This window comes from Vulpes vulpes, chromosome 6, assembly GCF_048418805.1.
Source record: "Vulpes vulpes isolate BD-2025 chromosome 6, VulVul3, whole genome shotgun sequence".
Lineage (NCBI taxonomy): Eukaryota > Metazoa > Chordata > Mammalia > Carnivora > Canidae > Vulpes > Vulpes vulpes.
Window position 1 is genome coordinate 88,183,794 of NC_132785.1, and position 16,691 is coordinate 88,200,484.

Sequence of the window (16,691 nt, forward strand, 5' to 3'; positions counted from 1 at the left end):
AATGGGGCTATATATTTCTTGCAAAATTGTTTAGTGACCAAGAAATGAGAAAGGCAGAGTTGTGGACCAAATTACTTCAGAGTAATAGTTTTGAATGTTGAGATTAGATAAAGAACTTGAACTACAGCAGGTCATATACCTGTTATCATATGAAGTGACACTTCTCAAATCACATTGCAGAACAGATATAATGGGAAGCTTTGATTGTAAATTCTAGTAAATTTATTTTTAATAATCACAATATTTCCACCTAAGGATCCTTTGGTAATTCATTTAATATATTATTCTAAAAGGATCCTCTAATATTTATTCATTCATGAGAGACAAAGAGAGAGAAGCAGAGACCTAGGTAGAGGGAGAAGCAGCTTCCCTGTTGGGAACCGGATGTGGGAATTGATCCCAGGACCCCGGGATCATGACCTCAGCCCAAGGCAGACACTCAACCACTGAGGCACCCAGGTACCCTCTAAAAGGTTTTTAAAAAGGGAAACAGTAAACAAATAATGAGTGGTCAGTATGAACCACAGACTGTGTTTGACACACTTAAATTTCTGTACAACTTGGGTACATGTAACCAGGAATGCCAGGAGCATAATATGCAGAACCACAAGGTAAACAGATCTTGTTGGATCCCAAATTTACCCACTTAATTACCTGAGTGCTGCAAATCTACTAATAGGTATACTTGGTGGAAAGCTTTATATTCTCTTTAGTGAGAAACTCCAACATAAATTAGATACTATAAGAAATATTAAGCCTCTATGAAGTAACAGTTGTCACCTCTGCCATTCATGTAGCTTAAGATCTTATTTGTTTGAATCAAACTCATAATTCCTAGCAGAAAACCTTAATCCTCTACAGTCAGAACTACATAGCTAAAGGGTAATTTTAGCGATGTCTATTGATTCAAGATGCTTAAATTCATGCCAACTGAACTTATATAAGAACATTAACGCTCACTTATCATCTGTGTACTTTCTAGCAAGGAAAAAAGGAAGAATAAATTGGTAAATATCATACTTGTTTTAAGATAGGAGAATCATTCTGTATAAACATTCAAGTTTTAAAAAAAGGAAAAAAAAAGCTTCAGACAATTTTCTGACTTCCCAATCACACATTTAGCATCAAAAATAGGATTAAGGGTAGAAGCGACAAAATCAGAATAATTACAGAAAATCATTTGAGAAGAAAAAGCATTCCAGAAGAACAGATGAGAAAAGTATGCAGTGTGCCAATTTGCATTCCAAAATCTTGCCCCCTGCTGCTTCTATGGAGTTACTTCCCTTCTCATATAAATACTTCCCAATATGCTTTTTTGTTTAGGAAAAATAGAAAATTCTGATTCTTTCCTTCTTAACTAGCCAAATCATCTAATTCCCTATGTTTAATTTTAGTCACTTATGGTTTAAATATACAGGTAGGGCGCTTGGGTGGCATAGTTGGTTAAGCATTGTTGAACTCTTGATTTCAGCTCAGATCCTGATCTCAGGGTCTTGGGACTGAGCCCCAAGTTGGGCTCTCTGCTCCATGGGGAGTCTGCTTGTCTCCCTTGTCCTCTGTTCCTTCCACCACCACGTGTGCGCTTGCTCTCTCTCTCTCCAATAAATAATCTTTAAAAGAATATATACAGGTGGGGCGCCTGGGTGGCTCAGTTGGTTAGGAATCTGCCTTAGGATCAAGTCATCATCTCAGGGTCCTGGGATTGAGCGCTGTTGGGCTCCCTGCTCAGTCTACGTCTACTTCTCCCTCTCCCCTCCCCACTCATGAGCTCACATGCACACTCAAATAAAATCTTAAAAAATATACATACACACACACACAGGGAAATCATTCAGAATATAGGCTGTAAACTACTTCAGTAGCCTATGCTTATTGTATCATGTTTGTTGTTTTTTCCTACGGCAGTATTCTACTTATAAATAACCCATATATGCAAACATCAATTGCTATAATCCTACCAAAAAATATGTTCACACTCTAAGGAGCCAAAAAAGTGCTACTATTTCAAGCTCTAGGTATCACAAGCCAGCGTAAGTCCCTTCCCTGTGCCTGCCCTCTGTAACAGTGTGCCCACTCTTCCTCTGTACCTTCACCCGGAGCTGGGGCAATGGTGACACTGCAGGACTGCCAAGCCATAGGAATAAAAGACAATCCGTGCCACAAGTACTATTGTGGACTGGTGTTGGGGTGTCTGCCCATGAGGAATAAACGGAAAGTAAGTATGATCCTGATGTTCTCTTTCCTGTTATATACTAACCTTATCATTTACTCTGTAGTTCAGCTTGATTAGTTGTATGATACATTACAGACTTTTGGGAGCAGTCAGAAACATAACTTAAATTCACAAATAAAAATTTAGAACATAATCTAAGTCAAGTTCTGGAAGTACATGCAAAAAATGTTTTGGTAAGTTACTACTAGATATAGAATTTTAAAATTTCAGGAAGTCAGAAAATTGGCAATTGTTTAACAAAAGGAAAAAACACTAGTTTTTTTTTTTTTTTTTACTAAAACTCCTCCTTTTGTTAAGTAAATGATTCTTCAGTATCTACTTCATAGATAACAGCTCTTTCTTTGTCAGAACAGTATCAACCATTTCCATCTTCTTTAGAGGCAAAAATTTTGGACCAACTAAAAAGCAACAGATTCCTAAACCTCTCATTTTAAGTTTTTAAGCAGTAAAGAAGTACTTGTTCTCTTGTTCCAGTCTGGCCTTCTGAGAGAGTCCTGATCTATTTGGAAAAAAACTAAGTCGGTTATTTCCTCAAGTTTTATAGCTAGCTCACAGAACCAGACTGAAAGGGCTATAATCTTTGAGAGTCTGTTTCTCAGACTCTCAGCAAGGAATTCCATTTAAGTATGCTCTTTTCCCCCCAAAATGAATGCTTTTTTATATTATTTCTCCCTAATGAGGACTATAAAGTAGAAAGGATAATTCTCCTCAATCTTATCAACCCTCCAGAAATAAAAAAAAAAAAAAATGCAACAGTTGGGCATATATTCTTCCAAACTTAAGGAAAATATAAAGACATATTCTATATGACATAAAATCAGCGTATGAACAAAGGCTCTACACTGGTAGGTCAAGTGCTATCAATAGTGAAAGAAGAGTGGGGAAAAAGGGAAGAAAAGTCCATCTGCCATCATTCCTTATTCCATTCCTATACTGTATGAATAGGATGAGATAAAAGAGGCTGCAACAGGGTTAGCCCAGACACCAAGCTAAGCTAAACCTCTACAGATAAATGTGTACCTAATTTCAAATAAACTAAAACCAAACTTTAGAAAAGCACTGTCTATATCTTGCAAAATAATACCTATAATCAAAATATTTTTAAAAATTACATTCTCAAGGCTTAAATTTGAGTTAGAGGGGAAAAAAAGAACCAATGCTTTTAGACTACAACCCTGGAGGATGGTTCGTCTCCACATCAGACCATGGATTAACAGCTGCGAATTTGGAGACTGAAAAGAATGTTTATGTTGGCTAAAAATTAAATAATTCACAGTAAATGACCCTTAATTTTATACAAATGTTAATCTGGCCTAAACGAGCAGAATCATCAAATAATTATAAGACATATCCTTGAGGTAACCAACTATTCAAATTAAAAGCCTGAAAAGAAGCTAATAAAAACAAATGGCTTTAAGCAATTAATTAGAAAAATCAGCCAGTTATTTAGAAAAATAACTTCTAAAATCTTTAGGCTAAAGGCATAAACATATGCATGCATAAGCGTGCACACATGTGCACACACATACAGGGTTGGTAAATACATAATAATATAAAAATTTAGATCAGAGTTGGCTTAATCCCTTACAAATTTTATTTCAATGATCACCGCTGAAAACTATGGAAAAGAGTTACTATTTCAAAAAAGTATATATGAAAGATTTTACATTCCTTTTATAGAGATTTAACTTTTTTCCCAAATTCACTGTCCAATCATCTTAAGCTCTCTAAAACTCTTAGCTATTTTATGCTGTTAATTTTGGTTTCTGAGATACAAAAAAAAATAAAGAGTAAGGCTGCAAAAACTAGGAACTAAATGTTGCTTTACAGAGTTGTTAAAATGTACACGCAATTATATATGAAATGCCTAGCAAGTATAACAAGAATTTAATAGCTACTCAGTATACAGTAATTATTAAATAAGAATTGTTAATGACAAATTAAGAGCATGATCTTTATAACTGGAGATAAAGGTCTGAAATCTATCACTTAATAGCTGTATGATCTTAGCAGAGATAAAGCGTCTGTTTTTTAACCTGTAAAATGGGTTTTAGAAAGATTATATGAGGTAACATGTGAAAGTTTAGCATTGTAAGATATACAAAAGCAGCACTGGATAATCAATAACCATTCACTTTCAAAAACCCTTTTTTCTGAAGTCATGACAGTCTGTATTGACCAGTGTTACTAATCCTTATGCTGGGTTATTGATCTGAGTATCTACTTCTATTTCAGGAGAGAGAGAGAAGCTCTTTGTGGCAGATTTCATTTATGTATGATTAAATTTCAAGAATAGAAAAAAAAAAAAAGAATAGTTCCTACTATGGCACCTAATAAATATCCTCAATGAGCCTGGCAAATTCACAGGCATCTTTAAAAACTAGCCCACATATTTTCTTCTTCAGTACAGCTTTCCTTGGTCCACTAATTATAAACAAGAAACTTTATATAAAGTGCTAATGCAAGGCAGCTACCATGCCAATGTGCTTTAAAATGCGTGATCATTTATTCTCCCATAGTTCAGTAGAGGAAAGAAAAAGACTTAAATCTAAGTTCAGTGACTTGCCCAAGGCCATTCAGTATGCAGGTGATGGAGCCAGAAATCCGTTTCCTTCCTGAGTGATCTTGACCATTATTCTATACCTCTGCCTCCCAGTAATCATCATCATCATCATCTTTACTACGCTCTTTTAATGTACAAGATATTGTTATAAAAATACTTTAGATACACTGTTTTACTGAATTCTTAATAACCTTAAGAGTAGGCACTATTCCTATCCCCAATTTATAGAAAACAAAACGAAGTTAAGCATTCTGTGCAGGATTAACAGCTAAAAACAGTTTGAGAACTCAAATCATCATATCCCAGAACCTGCGGCCACTACTTATATTATTTCCTCAACACCCCTGTGTCTCCTGCTGTTTCATTTTTGTACCTAGGATTTCCCTGGGTCCTTACTTTTATCACAAGGTATGTTAACCACTTATTTGGAAGTTAATCTCCCCTATGAGAATGTAAGCTACTACTATAACATAGGTTTGCACATAAAGAAAACGAATAAATGTTCACAGAACTTACATTCCTAGTCAACGATTTTCAAACATTATAAAATGTGATAGTCCTTCCTCAAGTAAAATATTATTTAGAAGCCCAATACGATCAAAAGAAAAAAAAAACAGTGCCATGTGGGTTAAACAGCCCGGAGACTCCATTCAGGCTCCACTCACCACTCAACAAAATTATACTGTAAATTCACTTACTTCACAGGGGCTCGAGCATAAACCTGAAGCCAGTCAGGAATTTCTGCAGTATGATATGGATTTGCAGGTACCAGAAGGGACTGATTTCTTTCAGTTTGCTGTGGCTGATATGTGACAGGAGGGGGTTGGTCATACCTAGGTACGCTAAGAAAGAATTGACATTTATTAGGATAAACACTCTAAATCTAAACAAGAAATTGGGGATCCCTGGGTGGCGCAGCGGTTTGGTGCCTGCCTTTGGCCCGGGGCGCGATCCTGGAGACCCGGGATCAAATCCCACGTCGGGCTCCCCGCATGGAGCCTGCTTCTCCCTCTGCCTGTGTCTGTGTCTCTGCCTCTCTCTGTGTGACTATCATGAATAAATAAAATCTTTTAAAATAAATAAATAAATAAAAATAAACAAGAAATTGTAAAGAACAAATTAATATTTAAAAGTTTTTCGAGGGATCCCTGGGTGGCGCAGTGGTTTGGCGCTTGCCTTTGGCCCAGGGCGCGATCCTGGAGACCCGGGATCGAATCCCACCTCAGGCTCCCAGTGCATGGAGCCTGCTTCTCCCTCTGCCTATGTCTCTGCCTCTCTCTCTCTCTGTGTGACTATCATAAATAAATAAAAATTAAAAAAAAAGACTACAGTTTAAAAAAAAAAAAAAAAAGTTTTTCGATATGCCTCTTGCCCAAACTGAATTCCTTCTACCACCTAAAAAAACTAAAGGTCTGGTGTTTTTTTGTTTTTGTTTTTTACCACACCAGAAGGTGAAGTAAAATCCACCTTCTCTTGGAAACTAGTAGATCATTAGTGGTATAAACCTAAGCTAAATCTTTAGAAATTTTTTTAAGGATTTTGTTTATTTGAGAGAGACAGCACAGGTGGGAAGAGGGGCAGAGGGAGAGGGACAAATAGACTCCCCACTGAGCAGGAGCCCAAAATGGGGGCTTGATCCCAGGACCCTGAGATTATGACCTGAGCTGAAGTCAGAGGCTTAACCAACTGAGCCACACAGGTGCCCCAAATCTTTACATATCCTTAAGAAATTTCTTCTGTCTGGTATTTATTCTTTTTAAGGAACTTAAAAGGAAGCTATAAAAATTTTGGAGCTAAATTATAACCTTTATACCAAGGCTTAACACTAAAATAATTTTCAGTAATAACTAGTTATAACTAGCTATAAATTTATACTGGAAAGATAAGTAATTTCTCTCAAAATGAGAATGGATACTTTCTTACTCCTTTAGGCTAAAAGGAGGCTTTGTAATATGTAGTACAAGTAGGAGTGACAACTAAGCTTGAGATATCCACATCAACTATTTTCTGCTTTTACCAATTTATGAGAACGTATGGGATTTAGAGTTGATTAGAACCTAATTTAAATCACAGAGAAAAACCAAACCAGATCATGCTTTTAATTAGTTCTAATGGCCTAGCTGGTGGGACAGAACAGCAAGGTGGGGAGGGAGTTGTATGAGAAAATGCTAAGGAAAAAGCACTGAACCACTTGAAGCCTAAAGACTGAAATTTGGAACCAAAATGATCTATTCCAGAATAGGAGACAAAACTGGAACAGACTGCTCCAAATATCCATATTTATGTGTATGTCAGAAAAGGTCATTGCAGTACTAAACTACAATTAAAGAAAGTGTCAGACTGTGATTAACAATTTAAAGATCAATGTCCAAATGACAATGAATTTTATCTTTACCTCTTCTTTCATAAGTAGGTACAAAGTGAAATGTCCCCTCCTCCCTTTTTAAAAAGATTTTATTTGACAGATAGAGTGAACACACAGGGAGAAGGAGAGGCAGGCTTGATCCTAGGACCCTGCCTAACCACCCAGGCACTCCTGAAATATCCTTTGATAGCACAATTGGGGAGTGGGAAAGAACTGAAGCTTTGAGGTCAGATATGTCTGGAGAGTTTTAACTTCAGTTTGGCAACCCCTCAAGTTATATGAATGTGGGCAAAACTGTTTACTCCACTTATTTATAAAACTGGAATAAATTCTACCAAAGATGACTATTCTCAACAGTAATTGAACTAATAAGTGTTCTGTATAAGGAGTAGCATAAGAGACAATCAAAAAAGTTATTTTAATACTATATGAGCTTAAGAAAAGTATTTATTCTCTCCTGTTTAATGCCTACAGAACTGCTAAGAGAAGCAAATTGTGAAAATGCTTTGTAAACTCTAACAATTCCATAATATGTAAGGTTACTGATGATAAACAGAAAAGTCAGCTCAACATACTCTCCAATCTGATTGGACCACAAAGTGTTCTGCACCTGGTGACAGCAATTTGGAATCATGTTTGGTTCTTTTTTTTCCCTTTTTGCATTTTCCATCATTCTTTATCCACAAACATCTGGCTGCACTCCCACTATGTGCCTGTCTGTGTGTTGGATGCTGGGACACAGCAGGATTAAGTGGAACTCATCCCTGTCCTTGGGTGGGAATTGTGATCAGGTAGGAGGGGGACTCTCCCTATTACTCCCAAGTCACAAGCCTGAAAATAGAGGCCAGGGAGGAGAGCAGCTTGTCTGAAATGGTTTAGAGCACAGCCAAAGGGACTAGAGCCCAACACAGGCCGAGCTGGTTTGATTCTTTTGAAGGGACAACAATTTCAGTTGTTCAATATACGTTGAGTATCACTAAATGGAATCATGGGGGAAAAAAAAAAACTTTTCAAAGTTGAATTAATAAACCCAAATATGTAAAATTGAAACAATAATGATAAAGCTTAGTTTTCTAGGTGATAATATTACAGTGTATTTTTTTTTCCAAAGATTTTATTTATTCTTTCATGAGACACACAGAGATAGAAGCAGAGACACAAGCAGAGGGAAAAGTAGGGGAGCCTGTGGGGAGCCTGATGCAGGACTGGATCCTAGGACCCCAGGATCATGACCTCAGGCCAAGGCAGATACTCAACCACTGAGCCACTAGGCATCCCTACAGTGTATTTTCGTAATAATATTAATGGTTCTAAAAAATGCAAAATTCTGCTATAACCAAAGATCTATATTATGCTAGATAATACTAAGGAACATCTATCAACATGCTGATGATATTCTATCCATTTTAAATCTTATGGCTCAGAGGTAATTAAAAGGAAATATTTGTAATGTCATGACTAAATTAATACTACCTTTTCATGTACTTTGAAATCCAGTGTGTATTTTACATTCACATACAGCACATCTCAATTTGGATTAATCATCTTTCAAGTGCTAAATAGCCACATATGACAACTGGCTACAAATATACACAGGGCTAAAAGTTTGGCCATAAATGAGACCTACTGATAAGCCCAAAGGATCATTGGCTACATTTGTTAAACAGATCTGGGATATTTTGCACAGTTCCAATTTTCACTTTCTTGCCTGGCAAGAAAGAAAGGCAAGGTAAGAAACAACATAAAATGCCAGAAATTGAATAAAACAGCAAGATGTTATAATTCAGAAGTGTATTTAGACACATTAGGAGTGAGGTCTAAGGGGATCCCTGGGTGGCGCAGTGGTTTGGCGCCTGCCTTTGGCCCAGGGCGCGATCCTGGAGACCCGGGATCGAATCCCACATCAGGCTCCCTATATGGAGCCTGCTTCTCCCTCTGCCTATGTCTCTGCCTCTCTGTGTGTGTGACTATCATGAAAAAATAAATAAAATTTATAAAAAAAAAAAAAAAAGGAGCGAGGTCTAAATTTATAGAAATTTAAATGGAAAGAGATGTTTTAATTGTTTAGATTTTGGGTATCTACAATAAAAACATTCTGGCATATTAGAGCAGAAACTGATCATTAGAGTACTCATCATGTTTTTTGAGGCTGTTTTATAAGTTTTTAATTATTAAAATCATTACCAAATATAAATTCAAAGAAAAATGTCATAAACTTTGAAAAATAAAGCTTTCAAATATCAAACCTCAGGGTGCCTTTCTCTTAGATGAAAATATGAGTTCAAAGTCTAACATTAGACAATCTCAAAACAAAAATTTGAAAATAAAGGTGATACTATACCTAGGAGCACAGGGATGCCTATATTGAGCCTTCTTATTTGTGTGATCTACATAATAGGTTCCAAATTCTGATGACTCAACTCGCTCCCATCCTGGAGGAAGTCCTTCTCGCTCAAGTGGATGGCTCCAATGAGTTGTATTTGTGTTGTGATCTATGAAATATTTTCTCCCTCTCATTGTCCAGTCCACAGACCAGCCGGGAGGAAGAGGTAAATCTTCAGAACCATGGTTAGTTAAATTTCCTAAAGATGTAGCAGCAACTCTCCCAATACCTGAGGAGGAAAACAGAAAAAGAAGAAATAGAACAATAATTCAAAGCTAAAAAATATGCCATCCAAGAAACAGTTATAAAATTAATTATCCTAATTGTACTCTTCTGTTAAAATTCATGATTTTGTAATTATAAATAAGAATTTTCATAAAACTAGCCAGTATTACTAAAATTTAATTACAAAAAGAAGGAACTAGACTCCCTCTTTGAAATTAGTTTTGGTTGATGCCTCTATCATCAGGCTATACAAACATTTAACTATTAGCAAGGCTACTAAGTATGTATACTGCTTAAAGAAAAATTTCACCTCATTAAAGATTTAAGATTTGACGTTTCACCTAAAACAGCAATAATAAACTTGTAAAGTTGTGCCTGGTTTATAATTTCTTAAATATAATCTAGCTGTGCCCTAGAACCATTAGCAGCATATAAGGTCAACATATAAAAATTAAATATGCATATACTAATAACTGGAAAAAATTATACCACTTATTATAACTCAAAAAAAATCAAATGCTTACATATAAAATAACAAAATACAGACAACAAATTATGTGTAGAATCTGTATGCTGAAAACTACAAAACACTAATGAAAGAACTGAAAGACAACCTACCATGTTAATGGATTGGAAGACTCAACATAGTTAAGATGCCAATTCTTCCTGAAATGACCTTTAAATTTAAGATAATTCCAATCAAAATTCCAGCAGGAGTTTTGGAGATACAGACAGAAATAGGTATATGAAAGGCAAAAGAACTAGAGAAGCCAAAAAAAAATTTTTAAACTAAGAATAAAAGTAGGAGGATTCATGCTACCTGATTTTTTTTAAGTAATCTCTACACCCAACGTGGGGTACAAACTCATGACCCCAAGATCAAGAGTCATATGATTTCTACCAACTGAGCTAGCCAGGTGCCCCTCATTCTACATGATTTTAAGACTTTCCATAATCAAGACACTATGGTATTGGCCAAAAGGCCAGACAGATCAATAGAACAAAGAATCCTAAAATATTAAAATATGCCTACATATACATAATCAATTTTTAAAAAGGTGAAAAGGTAATTAGATAGAAAAAAATGTAGTTTTTCAACAAATGGTGTTGGAACCATTGGAATATATGGATGTTCCATATGCAAAAAAATTAATCACAAACTATACCTTCCATTTTCTATAAAAATGAACTTAAGATGGATCCTGTATCTAAATGTAAAACATAAAAACTATAAACCTTTTAAAAGAAAAAGGTGGATAAATTTTCATGACCTTTCATTAGACAGGTCTTAACCATGATGCTGAAAGTATATTCCATTGAAACAAAAATACTGGTAAACTGGACCTCATCAACTTAAAAATGTTTGCTCTATGAATGATATTGTTAAGAGAAAGAAAATGAAGCTACAGACTGGGAGAAAATATTTACAATATTTATATATTGTATAAATATATTGTCAATATATTTATACAATATTTATATTTATACATTATATTTATACAATATATTGTCACATACAAGACAAAGGACTTTAATCTGGAATTTATAAAGAATTCTCAAAACTCGACATTAGGAAAATAGTTTTTTTAATGGGCAAAAGATTTGAACAGGCACTTCAAAGAAGATATTTGATAGTAAACGAGAAGATAAAAAATGCTCAAATCATATTAACCATCAGGGAAATCGCTAAAAACAAAACAAAACAAAACAAAACAAAAACCTGCCAATTAAAACCACAATGAGAGGACAATACACATCTATGAGAATGGTCAAAAAAGAAAAAATATCTGACAAGTTGTGATAAGGACTGGAGCAAGTGAAATTCTCATACATTGCTGGTAGAAACATACAAGAAAATACTTCAGCCACTCTGGAAAACACTTCAAGGTCTTATACCAAGTTAAATATACGTTTTTCACATGATGTAACAATTGTTCTCAAATATTTAACCTAGACAAATAAAAATGCTTCTTCACACAAAAACCTGTATGGGGATGTTTACAGTGTTGAAAATAGAAATAACCCACAGGTCTTTCAAGAGAATAAACTAGTACAATTATACAGTGGAATCTACTGTAAAAAGTTTTTGAACTACTTAACAATACATGCAACAACATGGAATGGATAAATCTCAGAGGCATTATGCTGAGTGAAAGGAGCCAGCCTACTCTGCATGGAGCCTGCTTCTCCCTCTGCCTGTGTCTCTGCCTCTCTCTCTCTCTCTCTCTCTCTCTGTCTCTCATGAATACATAAATTTTTTTAAAAAATCTTAAAAAGAAAGAAAAGAAAAGAAAAGAAAACAAAAGAAAACAAAAGAAAGAAAAGAAAAGAAAAGAAAACGAAAGAAAAAAGGAAGGAAGAAAGACAGACTCAAATGGCTGTAAATTGTACGATTCCATTAATATGAAATTACTGCAAAGGCAAAAGTGCTAGGACATAAAGTTGTGGTTGCTAGGAATTAGGAGTGGGGTGGGGGCTAACTACAAAAGGACAGCAATGAGGTATTTTTAGGAGTGATGGGTGATGGAAACATTCTATAAACTAATGGTGCTGGCACTACATAGATCTAAAATTCATAGAACTCTGTACCTTAAAGAAAAAAACCACTTAAGTTTACTGTATGTTATTTGGGGGAAAAATAATAACCTGGCTGCACAGTTTTATTCTTATATAATAACTGGATAGTTAATCACTTCGGACTCCAAGATTTATTTAGTTTGTTTCCACAGGTTAATGACACAGATTGAGCTCAGTATGAGTTTTTCCTTGTTGTTGTAAAGTGTACAGGGGATCTCTCTGCATTATTTCTTACACCTGCATATGAATGTACAATTAGCTTGATAAAAACTTCAATTAAAAAAAAGGAAGAGGTATAACAGTCAGACTCAATATACATGTAAGAATTGCCAAAAACATCTCAGATAGAACAAGAACATTAAGAAAGAAGTGAAGAGAAAAAAAAAAAAAAGAAAGAAGTGAAGAGGGCAGCCCAGGTGGCTCAGTGGTTTAGCGCCACCTTCAGCCCAGGGCGTGACCCTGGAGATCTGGGATTGAGTCCCGCATCGGGCTCCCCGTGAGGAGCCTGCTTCTCCCTCTGCCTGTGTCTCTGCCTCTCTTTCTCTCTTGTCTCTCATGAATAAATAAATAAAATCTTGGGAAGGGAAGGGAAAAGGGAAGGGGAAAGGGAAAGGGAAAGAAAGGAGAAAAAAGAAGTGAAGAACAGAGCACTGTGAAAAACAATTCTGGTAACTTCTCCTTGTCCCTCCACAATTCTCCACCTTCTCCAGCAATCATAGGAGGGGATTTCAAGTAATTGGCAAAGGAAAACTAAATTTACTTAATACATATAATATGAACAGCACAACATCAACCTATAAGGAAAATTTTAAGAGTTCTGTAAAAAGGTACAAATTTATTAAAAGAACAGTCAGAAAAATGTTCCAAAGCAGAGAAAAAATGCAACTAGATATTCTCCCATTAACTAAAAAAGAAAAAGGAAGCAATCAACTCCTTGAAGGAAGACCACAAAGAAAAGCAAGAACCCAAAAGATAAGATGGTAAGGCAACAGAGATAAAACCTGAGCTCAGGAAAGGAATAAAGATGAAGACAAAACTGGAAAAACAAACATTCAGTGTTTGTTACGATGGAGATATCTGGCAAATCTTAACAAAGTATGAATGTTAATATCAACAATAATGTCATATGCATATCATGTATCTCCCTATATTTGACATGATGAGAATATTTCACCTCTGTGGTATAAACAAAAACTCAGTCTAATCATACGAAAAACATGGGACAAAATCTAAAATGAAGGACAGTTTACAAAATATGACAAGTATTCCTCAAAACTACCAAGGTTAAAAAAAAAACAAAACTACCAAGGTTATGAAAAACAAGGAAAGATGAAGTAACTGTCATAGACCAAAGAACATTAAGGAAACACAACTAAACGTAATGTTGTACTGATTGGATCCTGGCACAGAAAATGACATTAATGAAAAAACTGGTGAAATCCAAATAAAGCTTGTAGTTAAATTAAAAAAAAAAAAAAAAAATTCTTGAGTTCGTAGATACTAAGCATGAAAATTCACTGTTTACCTTTGGAGATAGGGTGCCAATTCATTATTCTAAAAAATAATAAGTGAAGGGAAAGATTTAGTATTTATCCTTTCTTATATGAATAGCAACCAAATAACTGGTAAGAGCTAATTCATTATAGAATTCCAACTAATAGAGAAGAAATGACAGAATTAGAATATCACCATTTGCAGCACTAATGAAATACTAGATCTAGCCAATTATCATTCATGGCTGCCATTATCAACAGGTAAAAGGCTGATGGAGAACTTCTTGATGAATGAACTGTGCTGACATCTGATCCCATCATGAATGAATTGTAGTATCCAAAAGAAATTTGTGGTTATATGCCTTTGGAACTGATGTAATAGAATGTGTCTCTGGAAGTGATACAGTAGAATGTATACATCACCTATGAACTATTCTGACAAAAAGAAAAATGCAAGAAAGAAAATAAACACAACCATAGTATCCTTTGAGAGGAAAAATATGTATTTCTAAAACATATGGGAAATACAGAACAAAACAAAGCCAACAATCCTTTTGGTGAAGCTGATCTTGGCTCCTGTCAAACAGCAACTGAAGTGTTATTTAATAAGTGTAGCTGAAGCAATTTCTGTACTTAAAGGAAAAATGTTTAAGCAAAAAAGAAATAAGCCAAAGTACCAAAGACACATTGCACATAGCAAATAACTTCAAAATTACATTTTATTTTTTTAAGATTTTATTTATTTATTCATGAGAGACACAGAGAGAGAGGTAGAGACACAGGCTGAGGGAGAAGCAGGCTCCGTGCAGGGTGCCCAGTGTGGAACTTGATCCCCGGATTCTGGTATCATGACCCGAGCCGAAGGCAGATGCTCAACCGCTGAGCCACCCAAGCGTCCCTAAAATTACATTTTAAAGCTGCAATGGGTTTACGTGTTCTCATACTTCCATCATGAAAACTGTTGTACTACTGGCCACAACCAAGGACAGCAATTAAAAAGAAATTATAGTCAATTCACTGTACTCATACGGAGTTATTCATAAGAACCATTAACTTTTTGGCCAGCAGAGGTCCTACTGGAAATACATCGACAGATTTCTAAATACAGCATTTTTTAAAGCAAAAGCTCTTATAGTAAATAGTAATAAAGTAATAAAAACTGTACAAGCTTAGAGATTATTAAGGTTGTGACTGGAGAGGCCTGGGTGGCTTAGCAGTTGAACATCTGCCTTTAGCTCAGGGCATGGTTCCAGAGTCCTGGGATCGAGTCCCATGTCAGGCTTCCTACATGGAGCCTGCTTCTCCCTCTGCCTGTATCTCTGTCTCTGTCTCTCATGAATAAATAAATAAAATCTTAAAAAAAAAAAAAAAAGATTGTGACTGTATTTGGAGACTGAGACTTTAAAGAGGTAATGAAGGTTAAATGAGACTGTTAGGATGGGGCTCTATTCCAATATGACTGGTGTCCTTCTAAGAAAAGGAACAAGGGATGAAGGGATGCCTGGGTGGCTCAGTGGTTAAGCATATGCCTTTGGCTCAAGTTGTGATCCCAGGATCCTGGGATGAAGCCCTGCATCAGACTCTCCACAGGGAGCCTGCTTCTCCCTCTGCCTATGTCTCTGCCTCTCTCTGTGTATCTGATGAACAAATAAAATCTTTAAAAAAAAAAAAAAAGTTGTGACAATTTTATTCATCTGCTGAGAAAATCCAAATTACCATATACTGAACTTGCCTGAATCTAGAAACACATATACCTGTACATTTAAACCATATTAGGTACTAAACACTAGATTTAAACTGTGATAAATACGAAATTCATATTTAGAGGAAACATAAAGACCTTTGTAGAAACTTATTTTTCAGAATTAAACCTCAACAATTTGATAAGGGAGCCAAGATGTCCTCAAAGTTCCAAACAACGTCCTCAGCTTTACCAGTGCCTGGTAAAACAATGATTCCTAACCTTTCCATAATACACTCTGCCTATACTTTCTGAAGGTGCCATGTGCACCAATTTTTTTTTTCAAACTATTTGGGATAATTTTATAAAACCTACTGAGAGAAGAATATACAGTACAAAAAGACTATAAATAAGATTTAAAGCAAAACATTCCTAGTAATAAAACAGGTCTAGAAGACAGGGGAAAAAAGCGACACCAAGCTCTAATACAAGAGACCTCTGCTCTAAGTTCAGTCAGAAAGTTGAAACTTCAATCACCAAACATGCCAAATCTGGAAAAAGCATAGACGACCACATAACACTTTTATAAAGGACACAAGCACTAACAATTACGAGTATCTCCTCTGTCCCTGGCCCTTTTCCAAATGTATGATTTCGTATTTAAAATAGTTCTATCGGTAGTAGTATCACTAACAATTTACAGATGAGGAAACAAAGGTTCAAGTTATTTCTAAAGCCACAGAATTGATATACAGTCAAATGACAAATTTATTACTAATAATGTAATCAACAAACAAAAGATCAACTGTAATTCCCCAAAGAAAAGAATGCTGCTAATAAAAGAAAAAGCTATCTACCAATTTTGAATTCAATCACAGTGGAAAAATAAGAACTTGTTTCTGAGATACAGGGAAAAAAAATTAGTTTTCCATTATTTCAGTTAGTCCCAGAAAAGAATGAGTGGCATTCATAATCCTCAAAGTAACTTTCATTTGTAGGGATTAACTACACAAATTCCTTCCATTTGTATAAAGTAATACATTCATAAGCTAAAGGTATGATTTCCCAAACATAAGGATAAAGTAAGTACTATTTTGTCTCTACACCAAGACTTTACTAGATATGTCTCCAAAGAATTTAATCTCATACAACCAGGGAGATATCTGTAAAA

At 35.4% G+C, this 16,691-nt stretch overlaps 1 protein-coding gene across 1 annotated transcript in view; it reads right to left on the bottom strand.

Annotated features, from left to right (window-relative positions):
- Nucleotides 1-16,691, bottom strand: part of SAV1 (salvador family WW domain containing protein 1) — a 29,457-nt gene that overhangs the window by 4,325 nt on the left and 8,441 nt on the right. Inside the window, exons 3-4 of the mRNA XM_072761509.1 lie at nucleotides 9,503-9,773; nucleotides 5,495-5,638 (exon numbers count right to left, since the gene is read on the bottom strand). Coding sequence (XP_072617610.1) covers nucleotides 5,495-5,638; nucleotides 9,503-9,773 — 415 coding nt within the window. The remainder of the gene's footprint in view (nucleotides 1-5,494; nucleotides 5,639-9,502; nucleotides 9,774-16,691) is intronic.